Genomic DNA, 17,238 nt, shown 5'->3' with positions numbered 1-17,238 from the left:
GGAACCTAATCCTGCAGACAGTGCAGTTATTGGCCATTATTTCTGAATCCAATTGTCAAGAAAGGGAAAGTTTATGGGGAAAAGAAATGCTGCACTTATTACTGTGATGCAACATTCATAAAATATATTTCATTGAGGGGGGAGTTTACACAGGGGGTAATGAGATTTTTCCTTTATGCATTATTTATAACTGCTTAATCCAGGTGCTGTAGGTTATTTTTTTTATTCCTCAGTTTCACCGCTACAAAACACTTCAGTATTTCTAATTTATTTTTGCTTACAATACAGATGTTCTCAATTGTGTTTCTAACGACATTTCAACCGTTATGATTGCTTTTATTTGTTTGTGTCAGTGTATAAACAGGGGTTGAATGTGCAGTGTACAATAGTTAGGTTTCAAGAAGCTTGTAAAAGCCTCTAGTGATTTAGTTATCAACAAATTAAGCTATGCCTAACAGTAAATATCTTTATCATTAGTCGTTTTAATCTTCAGATGAGTTCCCTGCAGTTTATATGGCTCTTATATCTTCACATAAAGGTTTCATCCTTTAAAAGAGCATTTTTCAAGATGACCATTTGGAAACAACATTTGGAGGAACATTTGGGTTGCGTCCTCTAACTAAATTTCCAAGCTGTTAGTAATAGACTAAAGAAAACGTTGTCTGCACTGAATACTAAAAAGCTATAAGTAAGAGCCTTGAAGGTTATGTGTAAATATTGACATTTTTATTTTATTTAGCATACAAAAGTGAACTTGCAGTGTTGCTTATCTTGATAGAAAGCGACGACCGTATCTGCATCATGAGATGTATTCCTCACACTTCTGATTTACAGGAGGTGTTCTACCGTTTTTCAGTTGAGGGTTTTACGATATCTCTGATTAGACCACAGAGATTTGGGGAATGAGTGTTCACATAGGAACATGTCAAACAAATAATAGAAGAAATTCCTTTCGTCTTAAAAGGTCATGTCACATATAAAAACTTGGGTTCCAACAAACCCATTAAGATCCTTGGCTGAGGGGTGCAATAGAACTTTAGGGCATTCAACTTCCAGCAAGTTCAGGTCCTCAGTTCATCATAAAAGAAGCATAGGCCAATAACTGCAACACTACATTGCTATCCCTTGCACCCAGCCACACTGCCTTTCCCCTCACGTGTGAATGTATTGTCATGTCTTTTTAATTGGAGGTTACTACAGGGAATTCCCATATTTTCCTAAAGCACTCAAAAATAATACAAATGTACAAATAATAGTCTGTGGTTCTTTCCAGGTGTTATTTACACTAAATGCATTAGTATATGCTAAGCGATAAGATGTTCATTGCACAGGTTTGTGATCCCAAGGCACAAAACACAAGGGGTCCACAATATTCTCAATAAATCAGAAAGCCGTAAGATCCTTGCTGTTCATACAGAACTGGATCATTGTTTCATGAATGGCACTATATAGTCAGTGCTTAATTTGGAATGAAAGAGACGCCGGGGCTCAAGCAATTAGGTGCTGGGGCTCAAGCAATTTTTTTACGTTCAGAACTGATATGAGAAACTCAGAGGTGTCAGGGCTACGAACTGCCAAGCCTAGAGGTGCCGGGGCTCAGCCCTGGCAAGCTCTGGCACAAATTAAGCACTGACTATAGTCATGAAAAATGCCCCAGTAATGACTAGGGAACTCATTAGTTCTCTCTTTGGAACACGAGCACTACCAGAATTTTTTCTAAAGTATTTTCTTCCTTTTTCTTAACACTCTTAGTATTAATACTCTTTGTTCCTGCATGAAACCTGGGCATTTCTCTTGCTTCAGCTGCCTATCTTTTGTGCTTCTCAAGGGGGTGTAATGGAGATTTTATTTATTTGCATATATGAGAAGATGGATTTAATAAATTGCAGAATCATAAATTTCATTTTTTGGAGGGAAGTATCACTCCCTTTGTGGTAATTTAAGGCTGTACAATCCACATAAATGTTCCCAGTGTCTTCAGTGGATACCTTAAGAACTGGCCTATAGACCACACTGACTTTGATTCTTCCTATTATTTATCAAAAACCTTACAGTCCCCCACAGCACCCCATCTTTATGGGGCCCAGGTGGGAAAACCTTCTCAATAGGTGGAAGGCTATGGTAACAGAGCCAAGAGTTAGCTCAAGACCAGGACAAGGAGGTTGATCTTATGCACTTTACCTGAATGGGGCCAGGCTTGGCCGTAGACGTACTTAGACATATTTCTGGCAGCTAGTGCAAAGTGTGGAGCAGAGATGTAATTTGCTCTTGTTAAATGTACCCTGCTCACAAAACAGGCGGCCATATGCTGCACTGGCTGAAGCTTCTAAGAGGCCGTCATCAGTGCTCTCAGGTAAAGCACATTGCCGCCATCTAGCCAAGAGATAATGAAGATATAGATGAATGTGATGAAGGCAAAAGGCTTAATTCCTTGGCCAGCTGCAGATGGTGAAAAAAGGCATCTGGGGCCACTTTGCTAGGTAGGACTCCATGGGTAGAGATGAGTATAACTAGAACCCGAGGCTGTGACCCACTTAACAATGGTAGTCAGCCTCAGCTTCAAAAGCAGTCACAGATTTTGTCAAAATCTAGAACCCAGAAAGCTTATGCCCAAATGAATTTGTTAGTCTCACAGGTGCCACAAAGATTCCTCGCTGTTTTTGCTGATACAGACTAACACGGCTTCCACTCTGAAACCTGTCATCACGTAAGGCACAGATTTTGTCAGTTTCTCCAAATGCTTTCTCTTGCCAATCAGCATCACCTTCATGTTATCTAGAAAGAGCCTGGGCCAACTGGCTTGCATCTATGCCTTATCTCTGCCAGACACAAGGAAGCTGTAGTGTTTGGTTTCAGTAGAGTTTGGTGTCATCAGGATATTGATGACACTGTAGCGCATACCGATTCCCATATCACAGATATGTTTTGAACAAGAGGGGTGCCAGCGCTGTGATACTGCACAACTGAGGGCATGTCTACACTGCCCCAAAGTTCAAATTACAGGGGCGTGAGTAGCAGTGTGCACCAAAGTGCTACGCTGTAACCCTCCCATGTGGATGCTGTGGGCATGAACTGAAAGGTTCCTAGTTCACATTAATGTAGTCCTGTTTGAAGAGGAATACAGTAAAGCAAAGTAGGAATCTTTTTGTTTGCACCCACATGGGGGAGTTACAGCAGAGCACAGACTACTCACACCTCTGTACTCTGAACTGTGACCAGTGTAGGCAAGACCTGAAAGCCCTTGGGAAGGAAAATTAGTTACCTATTACCAGCTTCTGGGAACTTCTTGATGGAAATTAGCAGAACTACCATTCTTTCCTCCCTTTGCGATGTGAAGAGCACCACGTGGTGAACAGCATTGAAGGCCACTGCAAGATACAACAGTATTAGCGAGGACATCTGACTTTTCTCCATTTCCATGCAGAGATTATCAGTGCCCATCACTGCAGCATTCAGGTCTGAAACCTTATTCGTGTTCATAAAAGTGGAGGATGTTAGATGCTCTTGAAGTTGGCCTCCCACTACCATCTCAATGATCTCTCACAGAAAAGGGAGGTTAGGGATCAGCCAATCAGTTAGTGACATTAGTGTCAAGAGGTAGTTTCATGAGAAAGGGTCAGAAAACTCCGTGTTTGCAAGATGCTAGCAATGAAGTCAGTATGTTTAGCCCCTCCGGCCTTGACATTATTACCAAGCTCTTTGAGAGGCCATCCCAGAATCTTGGCAATATTCTTTGGACCTTATGTTCTCTTGCATCAAATGCTAAAACAATAAGTTATATGTACTTTGTTTTTTTCACCTGATTAAGTGGAAATAAAGAGAAATCTGTAGAGGAAACATATGCCTATTATAGATGAACCCAAAAGCTCTGATTTTGATCTCACACTGGTACAATCTGGGAATAACCATCATGAAGTCAAGTGAATTGCACTGGTGTAAAGCCGATCTAAGTGAAATCAGAAACAGGCCCAAAGTGTTGTCTGTTTGTTTGTTGTAGGGGCTGGTTTTGGTTGCTTGGTTGTTTTTTTATCTGCATTTGTGAGGTCTAATACTATGTTGGAACTGCTTCTGCATTCTCTAAGATGAATCTTCATATAGAATTTACTCCAGGATCACCATGGTGCATGTAAAACTAATGTGCCATTACTGGAGAGATTTGAATTCTGCCAGCTGTAAATGACATACATGAAGTGGTGCTGGATACCGATGTAGCAAACTAATGAAGTCCCTCTTATATTTGTTGAGTAGATTGCAATGTAAATATGCAGCTGGAAATGTACTGACAGTAGCTGAACTGGGTGCAAATGGGTTAGAAACATCAATTGGTTAATGCATATAAAGTTTTTGGTTTTGTAATTTTGCAAAAACTGAAATTCTTATTTGTTATTTATCTGCTTTCAAAATATAGCAAATAGTTCTATTGCCAATAACTGAACACCTATATTTATAGCACACTGGTGCTTCATAAGTGTCATTTGTGTCATTATCTGCATATGTTCTAGCTTTCCTAGAGTTATAGAAATGTTATAATTATCACTAGAACTGTGTGATCAAGGAGATTAGATTTTTCAATGTGACTGTTTTCTCAAGACATCCTGACTGTAGTGGAGTGACTGTGCTGACATTTGCACAGATGGACAGATGGTGCCTGGGATATGTCTGGTTAAAATGCAGACTTGAGGAGCCTAGTTGAGAAAGCTGAGCCACTGAGTTTCTAGACTAGTTGCCTGAGTCATAAGAAAATGTAGCCTGCATTATCCTTTGTGCTAAATGTAATGGAAAACATAGTGAACCAGAGCAAAACAGGGCTATTGCTAAAACATAGCTTTTGGCAGAAGGCTACAATGATTTTATATCAGATTTTGGTATGCTTTTGTTCCATACCTAAGTAAGATATCTTTCCTGAGGGGTTCTCAGGCACTAACCTAAGCTGTTATCCATTTATGCACATAAACAGAAGGAGGCAAATTTATCCATGAGTCCAGCTGGCTAAACATACATACCGGTATATTACATTTGATAAATTACTCCTTGTAGTTGAAAAGCCCACAGTGTGAGACAGCAGTGTGGAATTAGCATCTTGAAAATGGGGGCTAGATTCTGATATTAATTACACCAGCGTAAATTGTAAATCCAGAGTAGCTCCCTTGACTTTAACCTCTCCAAGTCAAATTCATCCCTGATGTAACTCCAAGTCAAATGTGTCTGTGTGGGTCTGTTTCTCCCTTTATAAAATACATACCTACCTGTCAGGCGTGGTCAGTGTTCATACAGTGTTTTGAAAAGTGTAAAGCGCAATATAAGTGTGAGATATTACTTTTATTATGACCCTTTAGTAGTAGATATTTATAACCTCACTGGCTGTGCCAGCTATATTTACTTCTGTACAACTTTGTGCAAATCACATGCTACTCCAGAAATCCTGCTTTGAATCACATGGATAACAAATTATTGAAATGGGGCATTGAGGGGGGAGTGGTGACAAATTCAGTCATCTGTGTAAAACTCTCTTGAATGTACCTACCCCTTTTCATATGTATCTCCTATTTTTATAAAGGGAGAAACAGACCAACCTGGCCACATTCCTATGGGAAGTGAGTTTTCCATCATCAGTCCCAGCAATCTTCAGTGGAGTTATGCCATCCAATAATCTGATCCACAAAGTCCACAGTCAGATCCTAGTTATGGAAGATTATGCTGAGCCACATCGAACCACTCACTGAATTCAGGGCTAAGAACTGTCAAACCTTATCTCCTCACACTTAATAACATTACAACTAGGCCTATGTACCAGAATTTAGAGCAAGCCACCAATAATAGCAACTGGGAAGAAGAGAGTGAGGAGGAACTGGATTTGGCAACAATTGGAGCACAGCAGGTTTCAACAGTTTACTTTGGAAGTAATTGTTCACTAAACAACCATGATTTAATTACACTGGAATAATCCCAGCATTGGTAACTTTTATTAAAAACAAGACTGTGCAGCAGTTACGTAAACATTGTAGTGCTTTTAGCTGAGATTGACTGTTCACAAACCATTCAGTCACTGCACGATTTTTGAGGGCTGGACTTTTAAGTGGTTTCTCCTATTTCTTCTACATCAGTTTTAATTGCTAATAAATTAAACTTCCTGCAGGAGGAAGAGTAATGTTATTTGGTTTGCACATAGGCTGCATCCATCACCCTGGTGGATAATTAACAAGGAAGATATAAATTCTAGCACTGCAAATTTTGGGACCAATCCTGCAGCTCATTCACTCCAGTGGAGCTACTCACATGAGTAATGGCACCAGCAGAAAGCCTCAAAGTGGTATTTAGACTGACAAAAACTATCCTGTAATAAATAAGGGATAATCTGTGTTAAGACTTAGAGCAACCGGTCTTACATACTATATTAAAGCTAATGGGCCTGATTCAACTCTCACACCAGTGTAAATCAGGTCCAGTATCTGTTTAAAAAAACCTAATTATGACATTTGTTAGTAGTTGGGAACTAGTTCCCAAAATCTGAAAATGTCTTGCTACATTAGTGCTAGATTTGTGCATTATAAATAAGTCTTGTGGACTCCATGGGGTCCTCTCCTAAACATGCACCATAGTGATTGCTAATTGGGCTGCTTTTTCTTCCTTATGCAGCCTGTCTTCTCAGGGTGATGTATGCTAAAAACCATTGACTTGGGGCATTCAGGATAGTGCCCCATGAGAAATCTGTATGCCCCATATGAAAACCTTGTGCGGCTTCTGGGCATCAAACTGGTTAAGTAACACTAATATAAGGGGATTTGATGTTCTAACTTTAAATATCAAGGGAGCAATACCTGAAAGAACTGAGGTTGAAACACTGTACTGAACAGTTTCCTATTTATTGTAGACCATATATTTAGTAACTAATCATCCAGTCTAATAATCTAAAATAGTATTTGACAAAAAGGTCAAGTGTTTAATATTGGGGCTAGGAGAGCCATAAAAATCTATAAGGAATGAGCTACTTGGAACAGAAAGTCAGACCCAGTGCCCTGCTTAGTCATTGTATCTTTCAGTTCCTCCTTTCATTCTATAAAAATGTCTAACTCTCTTAAACTCAAATTATTCCATATGTTTACTACTTTGGGAGGACATAATTCTTCTTGAATTCCCCGCTGATTCTTCAATCCTGGATTTTTAGATCAAAAGGTTTTCTCTCTTAAAATTTTCTGGAGCTTTTCAAAATGTTTTAATGTTTTATGGAATAAACAAAGTTCTCACAAAAAGGAAAAGTACTTTGATTTTTATGGAAATGTATTTAGAATGCAATTAAGGGGATTTTAAAAATTCAGTAATTGCTTTACAAAACTTCATGTAATCTATGTTTCAAGTCCTTTGGCCAAATGAACCTCAGCCAAAAGGGCTGGAGGAAATGGGCTACATACAACTCCCACACCAGCTCTGAATTAGTGCATCCACTGGTTAAAATACAGGACTATACATCAAAAGTGCTTGGTTCTCTTCCCTGGTCTGCTGCTGACTCTTTATCTCACTGTAAAATGGGCTTAATTCCGTACTTAAAGTACTTGGAGATCCTTGGGTGGATCTGTAGATATACGCAGTATTAATCTTGCTGTTGCACTCTCTTAACTCTGTTTCTCTGATAATGTTCAGAGTCTCTGTTCCTCATGACTCCCCACTTGTTACCAGTTTCCTTTGTTTCCACCATCTTCCTATCTGTTTCTAGGGCTTCCTCTTTTATTCTTCCTACAGGATCTCACCCTCTGCTACAGCTATTGAAACATTTAAATCCCACTCTCTACAACTCCCTGGAGAAGAAACTGAAAGAGTGAATGCTGTCAATTATCCCACCAACAGGTTTCACCCATTGTAGAATAAGTGATCATATAAACTCCTCTGTGGAACTTACACTTGTCAGTTATATGGTGATCAGAGGGTTTCCCTGTGTTCAGATTTGCAATATGTACCTCATCCACAGTTATATGTTATAAATAGGAATACTTGGAAGGACAAATAGAGAAGCAACTGTTAACTCTGCTGAGCTCTTTGTAATGGAAGATCTTTTTGGATCAATGGACTGAGAAAAGGTTCATTTTTTTTTCTTAAAAAGGGATTGTCCCTACCGAAGCAGAACAGCTGGCATTAAGAGGCTGATCCACTCCCATTGCAGTCCCTAGCCAAACTCCCAGTGGTGCAGAATCAAGCCTTCATTAAATCCATGCCCAGCCTGTGAAATTTAAAAATGTTTAAAGTGAATTTAGAAGTATGGACTTGACAAGATATATAGAAGCAAATGTAAAAAGCAAATCAAACTGAGTCAAATTCTGATCTCTATTAGACTGATATAAACCTAAAGTAGCTCCATTGACTTCCATGGCATTATTCTCCATGCACAGCAGTGTGACGGGGAGTAAAATTCATCCATAATCTTTATCTGTTGTAACCATCTTGCTCCTTCCCTTCCAAACTGCTGCACTATTATCTAGTGTTGTTACTCTCAGTGTAATGTCTGATTTAGATGTTGAGCTTTTTGGGGAGAGTAGCTGTCTTCTTATATTTTTAAGAGCTGTGTACACCTAAACTACCTACATTACTGTATAAATAATAAAGAATGCCAATTTTTGTGATGAGCCCAAAACCACCACTCCCACGTCAGTTAAGGCCTACGCATTTATCATTCCCTTCACATATGTATTCACACCAAGATAAGGACATATACATGTAAGCAGAACTATTCAGGCAAAAGCTCTTAGAGATAAAACTTTGTAGTGTCTTAGGTAAGATTTTGATCTCCAAAATCAATGGAATTACCCTGGGACCAAATCAGGCCTATATACTATAAAGTGGTTGGAACGCTTTTGTGCTGGGTATCAGAGAAAACCCAAACTACTTGTGCTAAGGAGTGAAAGAAAATATTCTAATAATGGACGGATAATTGAGTGATGCATTGCATTTGACAATAAAGAAAAGTGTGGATGTGTCCTCATATGTAATCTAAAAGTTACTCGAGTGAGTGAGTTGTTTGTATATCCTTTCTAACACTTTGAGTTATATCAAAATTCATGATAGTTATCTTCATTTTTAATAGTTAATGAATGATCAGTGTAACATGTTGGAATAGGAAATGCTAGATGATTCATATTAACTGTTATGAAAGTTTTTCAAGGTTTGAAATGTAGAAAGAAAAGTGAAAGTTGCTATATCATCTACACAGTATTTAAAAGCTGAGACATTTCTACATGTGAGCGATGAGAAATTTTGAGTAACACAATTTGTCAGATGGTCATATGGTTTGATTTTCTGAGAATCAGGTTGAGTCCCGTTGTCCTGCATTTGTATAAGTTCTCAAACAATGAAACTGTTTTCATGTAAATTTCTTTTGATTGAAAGTCATCCTTTCATAAAATTGGTGTTACTGTATAAAGCTATATTTTTCCCCTCCGGTGGAAGATGCTTTGTAAAACCAGTGTTTTATGTTCTGTATTAGAACTAATATAAAATCCAAGATGTAAAAGTGAGTCCTTAATCTTACTCAATTATTTATGACTGACAAGGAATCCAGCAACATTGCCATGGAATTCCTGTCATGCATAAACCTCTGAGAATCCTGCACTAAACACAAGGCGCCAGTTCTCTGCTGGAATAAATGGGCACAGCTCCATTGACTTCAATGGAGTTTCCACAACATATTCCAGCAGAGAAACTGACCCAAAGCAGTTGAGTATACTGTCCTACAGAGACCTTTATTACCCCCTTCAGTGAGCAGAGATTTTTATCACCATGTCAGCACACAGGAGAAAGCAAACTATGATACATGCATGAACATTTCATAAAGCCTCAGATGGAGAGCATAAGCCAACCACTAAGGCCAGGCTCCTCCAAGGTATTGAGGTGTCTAACTTGCAGTGGGAGGATCTAGGCCTGACTACCTGGGGATTGGGAAGGAAATGTCTCTTACAGGTAGGTCATTCTACAGTACCAGTAATTGTTTTGGTTATGTGGAACTGGCTATTAACACAGACAGGATATGGGACTAGGATATGTTCTTATCCAGAATGGCAGTTCCCATGATCCTACATTGTTGTTACATTTTCTAACAGAGTCATTCCTATAGCTCCCTGCCAGCAAGGAAAGTGGTATTAATACATACGACAATAAAGTATAGAGTTGCTTACAACTGTATTAAAGGAATAGTTATACTCGTGGTAAGAGACTTTTGCCACTTTTTCTATTTTGACTTGCTGTGCAGAGGACATGTTCTCATCCCAATTAGAGCTGTATAAATGTCCTCATTCCCGTACATGCAGCAGATCTGAGTGTGTGTGTTCTGAACATCTTTGCTGTTTCTTTGGGCTGTTTATATGGTGGATAAGAACCACCAGGTTCTACAGTTAGCCAAGTACACTCCAATCAGAGACAGTTCATCTTGTTACAGCGTACACATATTTCCTGTACATTTGCAATAAGGGTAAAGAAGACCAGTTCTTTGCTATTTAAAGCCCTTGAAAGAAGAAAGACATACAGCAGTTTAGATTACCAGCAGACTACAATGTACGTTGCATAAAAATGTCAGTCTTAATGGCAAAGTTCAGGATAAAACTGTGTCAGCTAGTTTAATCATTTGCCATGAAATACCAGTTATCTTAATCTTACATGCAGTCTTTAAGTCGGCTGCATATTTTTGTGTAATTGAATCCTGACCCTAAAAGGGAGGAATCAAGGAATTTGCTTTTTAGTGAATACAGTTAGGACCTAAATATTCCAGTTTAGAAATTATATTCACAGTATTGTCAGATATTTTAATACTGAGCAGCTAATATTTCTCACAAATGTATTTTTTCTCTGTTTCATATTTGTTTTCCATGCTGTAAAAAGTCATATTAGTATTCAGTTTCTATGGAACTTAACTGGGAAAAGTACAAATATTGTTCCCAGAACTTAAGACAGATAAATTAGTATCTAACCCAAATGACAGATTTTGTACATGTGTTTTGCTTTCCCTCTAGATACGTATTGTATTACTGCAGCAGCAAATACAACGAGGCCAAGATGTCTTCATTTTCCGTCAGAGCGAGAACTGTAGAACAATGTGATCGAGGCGTTGGTGTTCTGTGGCCAGCCGGTCAGAACCCATCAACAGCTGTGATGAGCAGAGCAGAGATGGGGAAACAGGAGGCAGTCAAAGCCAAAGAAGGTTTCGGCCTGAAGCTGTGTGTATGACTGAAGCAGAGCAAGGCCAGGACCCAAGGAAACCCCAGCAGCAAGGGAAAAAACAGATTGACTCTCAGTGACTCATTTAGCTCCTGGATTGGACAGATCTCTCCCCCGCTGGCAGTTTGGCTGAGCATCAATGGGACAGATACCAGGATGAATAGCTTAAAATAATTAGGGGGCCAATCTGCAAAACTGCTCTCATCCAATTCTTTACTGTGTGATGAAAGACACAAAACAAATTACATTTAGATTATTAAATATTAAGTCACTGGATTTACCTCCATTTGGTCCAAAGCAGGAAACTGGATAAAATTCAATTTTATATCATTGTGTTGATGGCCTGTTTTTCATCAGATGAGTGAGTGTTTGTTGGCAGGTCAGACTCTTTGACACATGGGGAAAATAGGTGCTTAATTTAAATGAGAATTAATGCAATCATAATTAACACAAATGTGAACAGAATTAAACACAGGCAAGAGTTCAGTTTAATGCTTAGCAGTTTAAACTATATGTTTTAGGAAACATCCTGCTTCAGCTGAAGACAATGGCGGTGTTGCCGCTGAATTCAATGGAAACCGGAGTAGGCCTTGTAGGTAGACAGGCAGGATTCCCTGTACTTTATATTTAATGCACAAAAACAGAAGCAACAAGCTCATTTAGTATCAGTAAAGGTCAGTTAAAATTATAGAGACATCCTTTGGAGCAAATCTTCTGCCTTGTATTTGCATATTTATGAACTAGAGATTATGACAGGCCATTCCATTTATTAGAGCAGTGCTGCTATAGTTAATAGTCTGTCAGCATTTCCATTATAAACCCCGTTTTTCAGTGTTTTAATTTCTCAGCCATTTGAAATCACATCAGGAAGCAACGTAGCCCTTGTGTTGTCAGGCCAGGTGCATTTTTTTAAAAAAAATTAAATAAAAATATATTTAAATGAGCTCAGCCATTTCTGATTGGGCAAATGTCATAAAATCACAAAGCCTTGGGGGATATTATTCTTTTTTCTTTTTTTTTAGGGAGATTTTGACAATCACTTCTTCTTTTTCTTCTTCTTATCTCATCACCTGGGGTCGAGTTATCATGCAAGCATCTGCCATCTTCTTCTGGCCGAGGCAGCACTAAAGTCCACTTGCTTACCATCTTCTTTGATGCAATCCATCCATCGCTGCTTCAGCTTTCCTTGGGGTCTCTTTCCAACCACCCTGTCCTGTCCCCAAATCCTCTTCATTCATCCTGTGCACATGTCCAAACCAGCAAAGTTGCACTTCCTGGATTTTGTCAGCCACATCACGGACATTGACTTCCATCCTAATGCTTTCATTTCTAAATCTGTCCCTTCATGTAACTCTTTTTATTATGCAAAGACAGCTCATCTCAAACACCTGTTGGCATTGAACCTGCTGTATCTTACCCATGCTTCTTCACCATACAGCGTTGTGGAGTACACTTGGAATCTCAGTGTCAGTGGCGTATGCTTCTCATAAGCAACATCTAGGATGTTATTCCACACTCATCCAGCACTCTCCAGTCTGGACTGCAGTCACATTCAAGCTTGCTGTCTTCCATAACCCAGCCACCAAGGTACTTGAACTGGTCACTCTGGTTTAGTCATGGTCCATTAATCTCTATATCCAGTTTCCCTGTGGCACCTCTACTGACTCACATGACCTCAGTCTTAGTCATGTTCATTTTCATCCCATGCCTGCTTAGCTGGTCAGACCACTGATTTACTTTTTCCTCTAGGTCTTCTTTTGCGGATGCCCTTATTGCTATATCATCTGAGTATAGCAGCTGCTCCCCTTTTCGCATTGGGTTCTTCCTGCTGACATAGGCCATCAATATGATAAACAGCAGCGGATTGAGAGCTGACCCCGGTGTAGTCTGACTTGCACTTCAAAGGGCTTGTCGTTCCAGTACCTGTTCAGATCACTGTTTTAGGTGATGTATATAGTGCATTCGCCATAAATATTAAATCCGTAGACATTCCATATTTCCTCAGCATTGGTGTGAGCATCCTTGTGTCCACTTTTTGACAAACACATCTATCAAAAACATCTTGAAGTTTTGAAAAATGACATTTTGCAAGCAGCAAGTATATAAAGGGAACATCAGTCCTTGGTGCAAAGTCGAAGTTGCTGGAAGTACTTATCAAGTGGTGACACCAGGCTGGTCCCAAGCACGTGTGAACCATTTGGCTGCACATGGTGCCCCTTGCCCTTGGCAGCCAAAGCATTGGGCTAAGGGTGACAGCTAGGAAGAGAGAGCATGTGAGACAGCAGGAGCCACATTAAGGTGAATGAGATGCCTTGAGTAGAACAAGTATCATGGGCAGATCCACATTGGTGCAGGGTAGGATGGAGAGTTATGAAACTGGCATCCCCGTAAGTGATTCTTCTACTTCTTCTGAAACTGGTTAAGACCAGCACTATGGTGACCTCATTGCTGTTATTTTGGAATATAACTTTTGGTACTTTGCTGAGCTTTTCCTAGTTTCCCTGCATGCAATATAGAGACAAGCTGCACCTTTCTCATGCCTATTTGAACTTCCTACTTATTCTGAGTGTCCCCAGCTTGTCCACAACAGAGGAATTCCATCTATTGCCAACTCCCTGGCAGAAGGAAGATTGCTGATTACAATGGCAATATTTAGGTGAGGGCAGGAATAGGAGTAAAGTGACAACATTTTAAAAAATTGTAATTCTACCCACTTCAAAGGAGTCCCCAGGAAGAGGCAAACACCCAGGAGAACAGGCTTCCACCTGAGAACACATGCTTTTTCCCATCCTTCCTGTCACAAGATCCTGAGGCTCTGGGAACCTAAGTGGGACCTGATACCACCAATGTAAGGAAGCTGCCCCAGACTTAGCATGTATGATGCACTTATTGTGTAACGTATTATAAAAGCACCTGGCACGGAACCAAAACTCTGTATTTTCTTCCATGAACTGTGGCTGGAGTAGAAACTCTTAGTTGTAAAAGCTATGCTACATATACACTTTGAAAATATATACCTTTTAAGGTATGAGGCAGCTAAAGCCTCAGGTCTTAAAGCCTCCAGATTTTGACAGCAGTTAAATCCAAACAGATTCAAACTTTATGTCTAGCCAATCTCTGTAATGAGTAGAATAAAAGACCTAGATCAGGACACCATGTTCAAACCTCTGGAAAATTTGGATCCATCTCGAATAGCTCAGGCTCATCTCCACTTCCTTAGCACAACAATATTTGGGATAGTTGTCAAGGGGATTCCTAATTTTAGGAGGTTCTTTTTTCCAAATTCCACCCCAGAATTATAGTAAAGAGCGATCTTCCTTTTCCTGGATAGACTGCAAAAAATTAATCCCTGGTCATGACAGTTGTTCGTAACTCAGAACTAGGCAGAATTAGGACTAGTGCTTCCTGATTGTTTTGTATTTGTAATAATAAAACTTTTTTTAAAAGTAAATGTTGCCTGATGTAGCAGTAATGAAGAGACTGCCAAGCATGTGTTCAAATATGTCTAGAGTATGCACTATTATATGTAATCTGATGGAAGATACATTCTGAAACTTATCTGAGTATTAGTGTTCACTACATATTTGTTTTGCTATCTTTTATTTTTACTTTGCAGTGAAATAAAAAGACTTGCACAACTGATTTTAATCTGTCTCATACAAATTATTATGTAATTAGCCACAATAGGATGTGTGCAGTTGTGGGTGTGGTGGGTATGTAGATTGAATGCCAACACTCATCTAGGTATGGAGTTGTAAAATTACACAATAACTTACACCCTGGGTGGGTGCTGTAATTATATTTTACATTAAAATAAATTACATGAACAAAACAGAACACACTGTTTTTATCTTCCCACTGAAGTAGATCATAGCAGAGGATTATTATAACAGTATTCCCTGGATATAGCATCTTTCATCTCCAAAGGACCCGATAGTACTTTACCAACATAAATGTGATACAGAAACAACACTCGAAGATCACTTCATCCACCAGTGAAATGAAGCTACCCAGGGTGGAAATGCCGCAAATGCACTACTACACAGCAGTTTTATGCAGGAAGTGAAGATTACCATGTCCAATTGAAACTGCTGGAGAATGTTAAATAGGCTGAGTGTAATTACCTTAGTTAGAATTTGGCTGGACCCTGGAATTTATAATCCTCTATCTCACAAAAAGTTTCAGGAGACTGAACTCCATGGTACAGTAAAAAAAACTTTGAAATTTCACCAGATTTATTACATTTTAATGACTGAAATATTCTGCAAGCTTTGGGATCCTGAAACCTTTGAGGAAACATAGTGCCACACTATGAATCCAATGTTTCTCTGTTGTGTTTACCCCTGAGTATCTGGGTTACAATGAGCAGAAGTGCTCAAGTGCAAGAGAGTTTGTTAGCCAACATCTGGAGAACAAGTGACTTCTGGTAGGATATTTTAGATATGTGCTCTGTGAACCTATAATAATTTCTGACATAGGGCAAAAGTCTTCTTTGGCCCAAGTGCAAATCTTTTGCACATTTATGACTTGTTCAACATGTGGCACTTCTATTAACACTGATGGGTGGTCTATCCATCCATCTGCAGATTATGCAATAGAGATCTGCAAGACAGATAAGAGATCAACAGTGCAGATCAAAAAGGTGAACTGCCACTTTAGATCATACTTGTACCCTTGTGTCTCTGTGAATTGTTCTGTTTAATTACAGTATTTTCTCTCTTTTGATATGGCTCCAAGGTGAAGAAACCAATAGAAGATTGGTATGGCAAAAACTGCAACAGCAAAAACAATCACCAAAAACACCTGCTCATTGTAAATGTAAAACCCCAGGTCCTGGAGTTTGGCCTTTTCCTCTACATGGGTGAGGTAGGTGAGTTGTTCTTTGAGGGTAAAGAAGATGATTTTATCTCTGCATATTCAAGTCTGAAGGTCTTGAATGTGGTTTAGCGGGGTAATAAAGTTATTCCTGAGGGGGAGGGATAGCTCCGTGGTTTGAGCATTGGCCTACTAAACCCAGGGTTGTGAGTTCAATCCTTGAGGGGGCCATTTAGGGAACTGGGGTAAAAAACTGTCTGGTGATTGGTCCTGCTTTGAGCAGGGGATTGGACTAGATGACCTCCTGAGGTCCCTTCCAACCCTGATATTCTATGATTCTATCAAGCTGAACTGCTGTCAGGAAATGTACAAAGAGACATTAAGGAAAACTGCAGATTCTGGAAGAATTAGCAGCACAGACAAATAACTTAAAAATTAGTGACAATTAATTCTAATTTGTTACAAAAAATTACTCTTGCTAAATAAAACATCGAAGATTGAAAGGCTGCTTCCAGTTTCTCCACAATAATATTGGCTTATTGGAGAGTCAGGAGATTCTCAAAGAAGTTAATTTGGTCAAATACTTAAGGAATTTGCTATCTTTGTTTGAATTAATCTACTATCAAGGTAGGTGCACACCATCTTGCCACATCTGCAGCCACAGAGGCTCCCATGATCATGGGGAATCTATTAATGTATAATGTATTGTATTTACTGCCCGTGGTCTAGTGTTGCATTGTGTGGAGGACAAGCTGCTTCGTACTGAATGAGTGCTCTTTTGGGAATAACACCTTGAGCCTCCTGGGAAACCCCTGCGTCTCTCAGTCTATCTCAAACATGAGTGGGGCATATCTCAGTTTCCCTCCTTGTTCTATTTAACAGGAAATCTCTATTTGCTATTCCCCAAGTCGCCTTCCCCACCCCCTCCCAAAACACAAAACCAGTTCTGGATATCTCGGTCTGATTCCAGTCTCATTTAGGGCCTGATCCAAAGCCCGTTGAAGTCAATTGGAAATACTTCAATGGGTTTTAGATCAGACACTTAAATTGATTTCACACCAATGTAAATCCACTGATCTAAACTGAGTTACTCCTGATTCAAGCTGGTGTAAGTGAGAAGAGGATCAGGCCTGTAAACAATCCCTGCCAGCGACTATTGGACTGAATTTACCGTCATCTAATCAGGTATATTGTAGGTGTTTGGGACAGGACTGATTGAACCATCCC

General features: G+C 39.4%; 1 protein-coding gene across 1 annotated transcript in view; it reads left to right on the top strand.

Moving 5' to 3' along the window:
- Nucleotides 1-11,744, top strand: part of LOC135882696 (uncharacterized) — a 185,494-nt gene extending 173,750 nt beyond the window's left edge. The window contains exon 5 of the mRNA XM_065409682.1: nt 10,992-11,744. Coding sequence (XP_065265754.1) covers nt 10,992-11,205 — 214 coding nt within the window. The 3' untranslated portion in view covers nt 11,206-11,744. The remainder of the gene's footprint in view (nt 1-10,991) is intronic.
- The last annotated feature ends 5,494 nt before the right edge of the window (nt 11,745-17,238 follow it).

Source organism: Emys orbicularis, chromosome 8 (genome assembly GCF_028017835.1).
Source record: "Emys orbicularis isolate rEmyOrb1 chromosome 8, rEmyOrb1.hap1, whole genome shotgun sequence".
In the NCBI taxonomy this organism is placed as follows: Eukaryota; Metazoa; Chordata; order Testudines; family Emydidae; genus Emys; species Emys orbicularis.
Note: the sequence above shows the minus strand (reverse complement) of the source record. Positions and strands in the feature narration are given on the sequence as shown.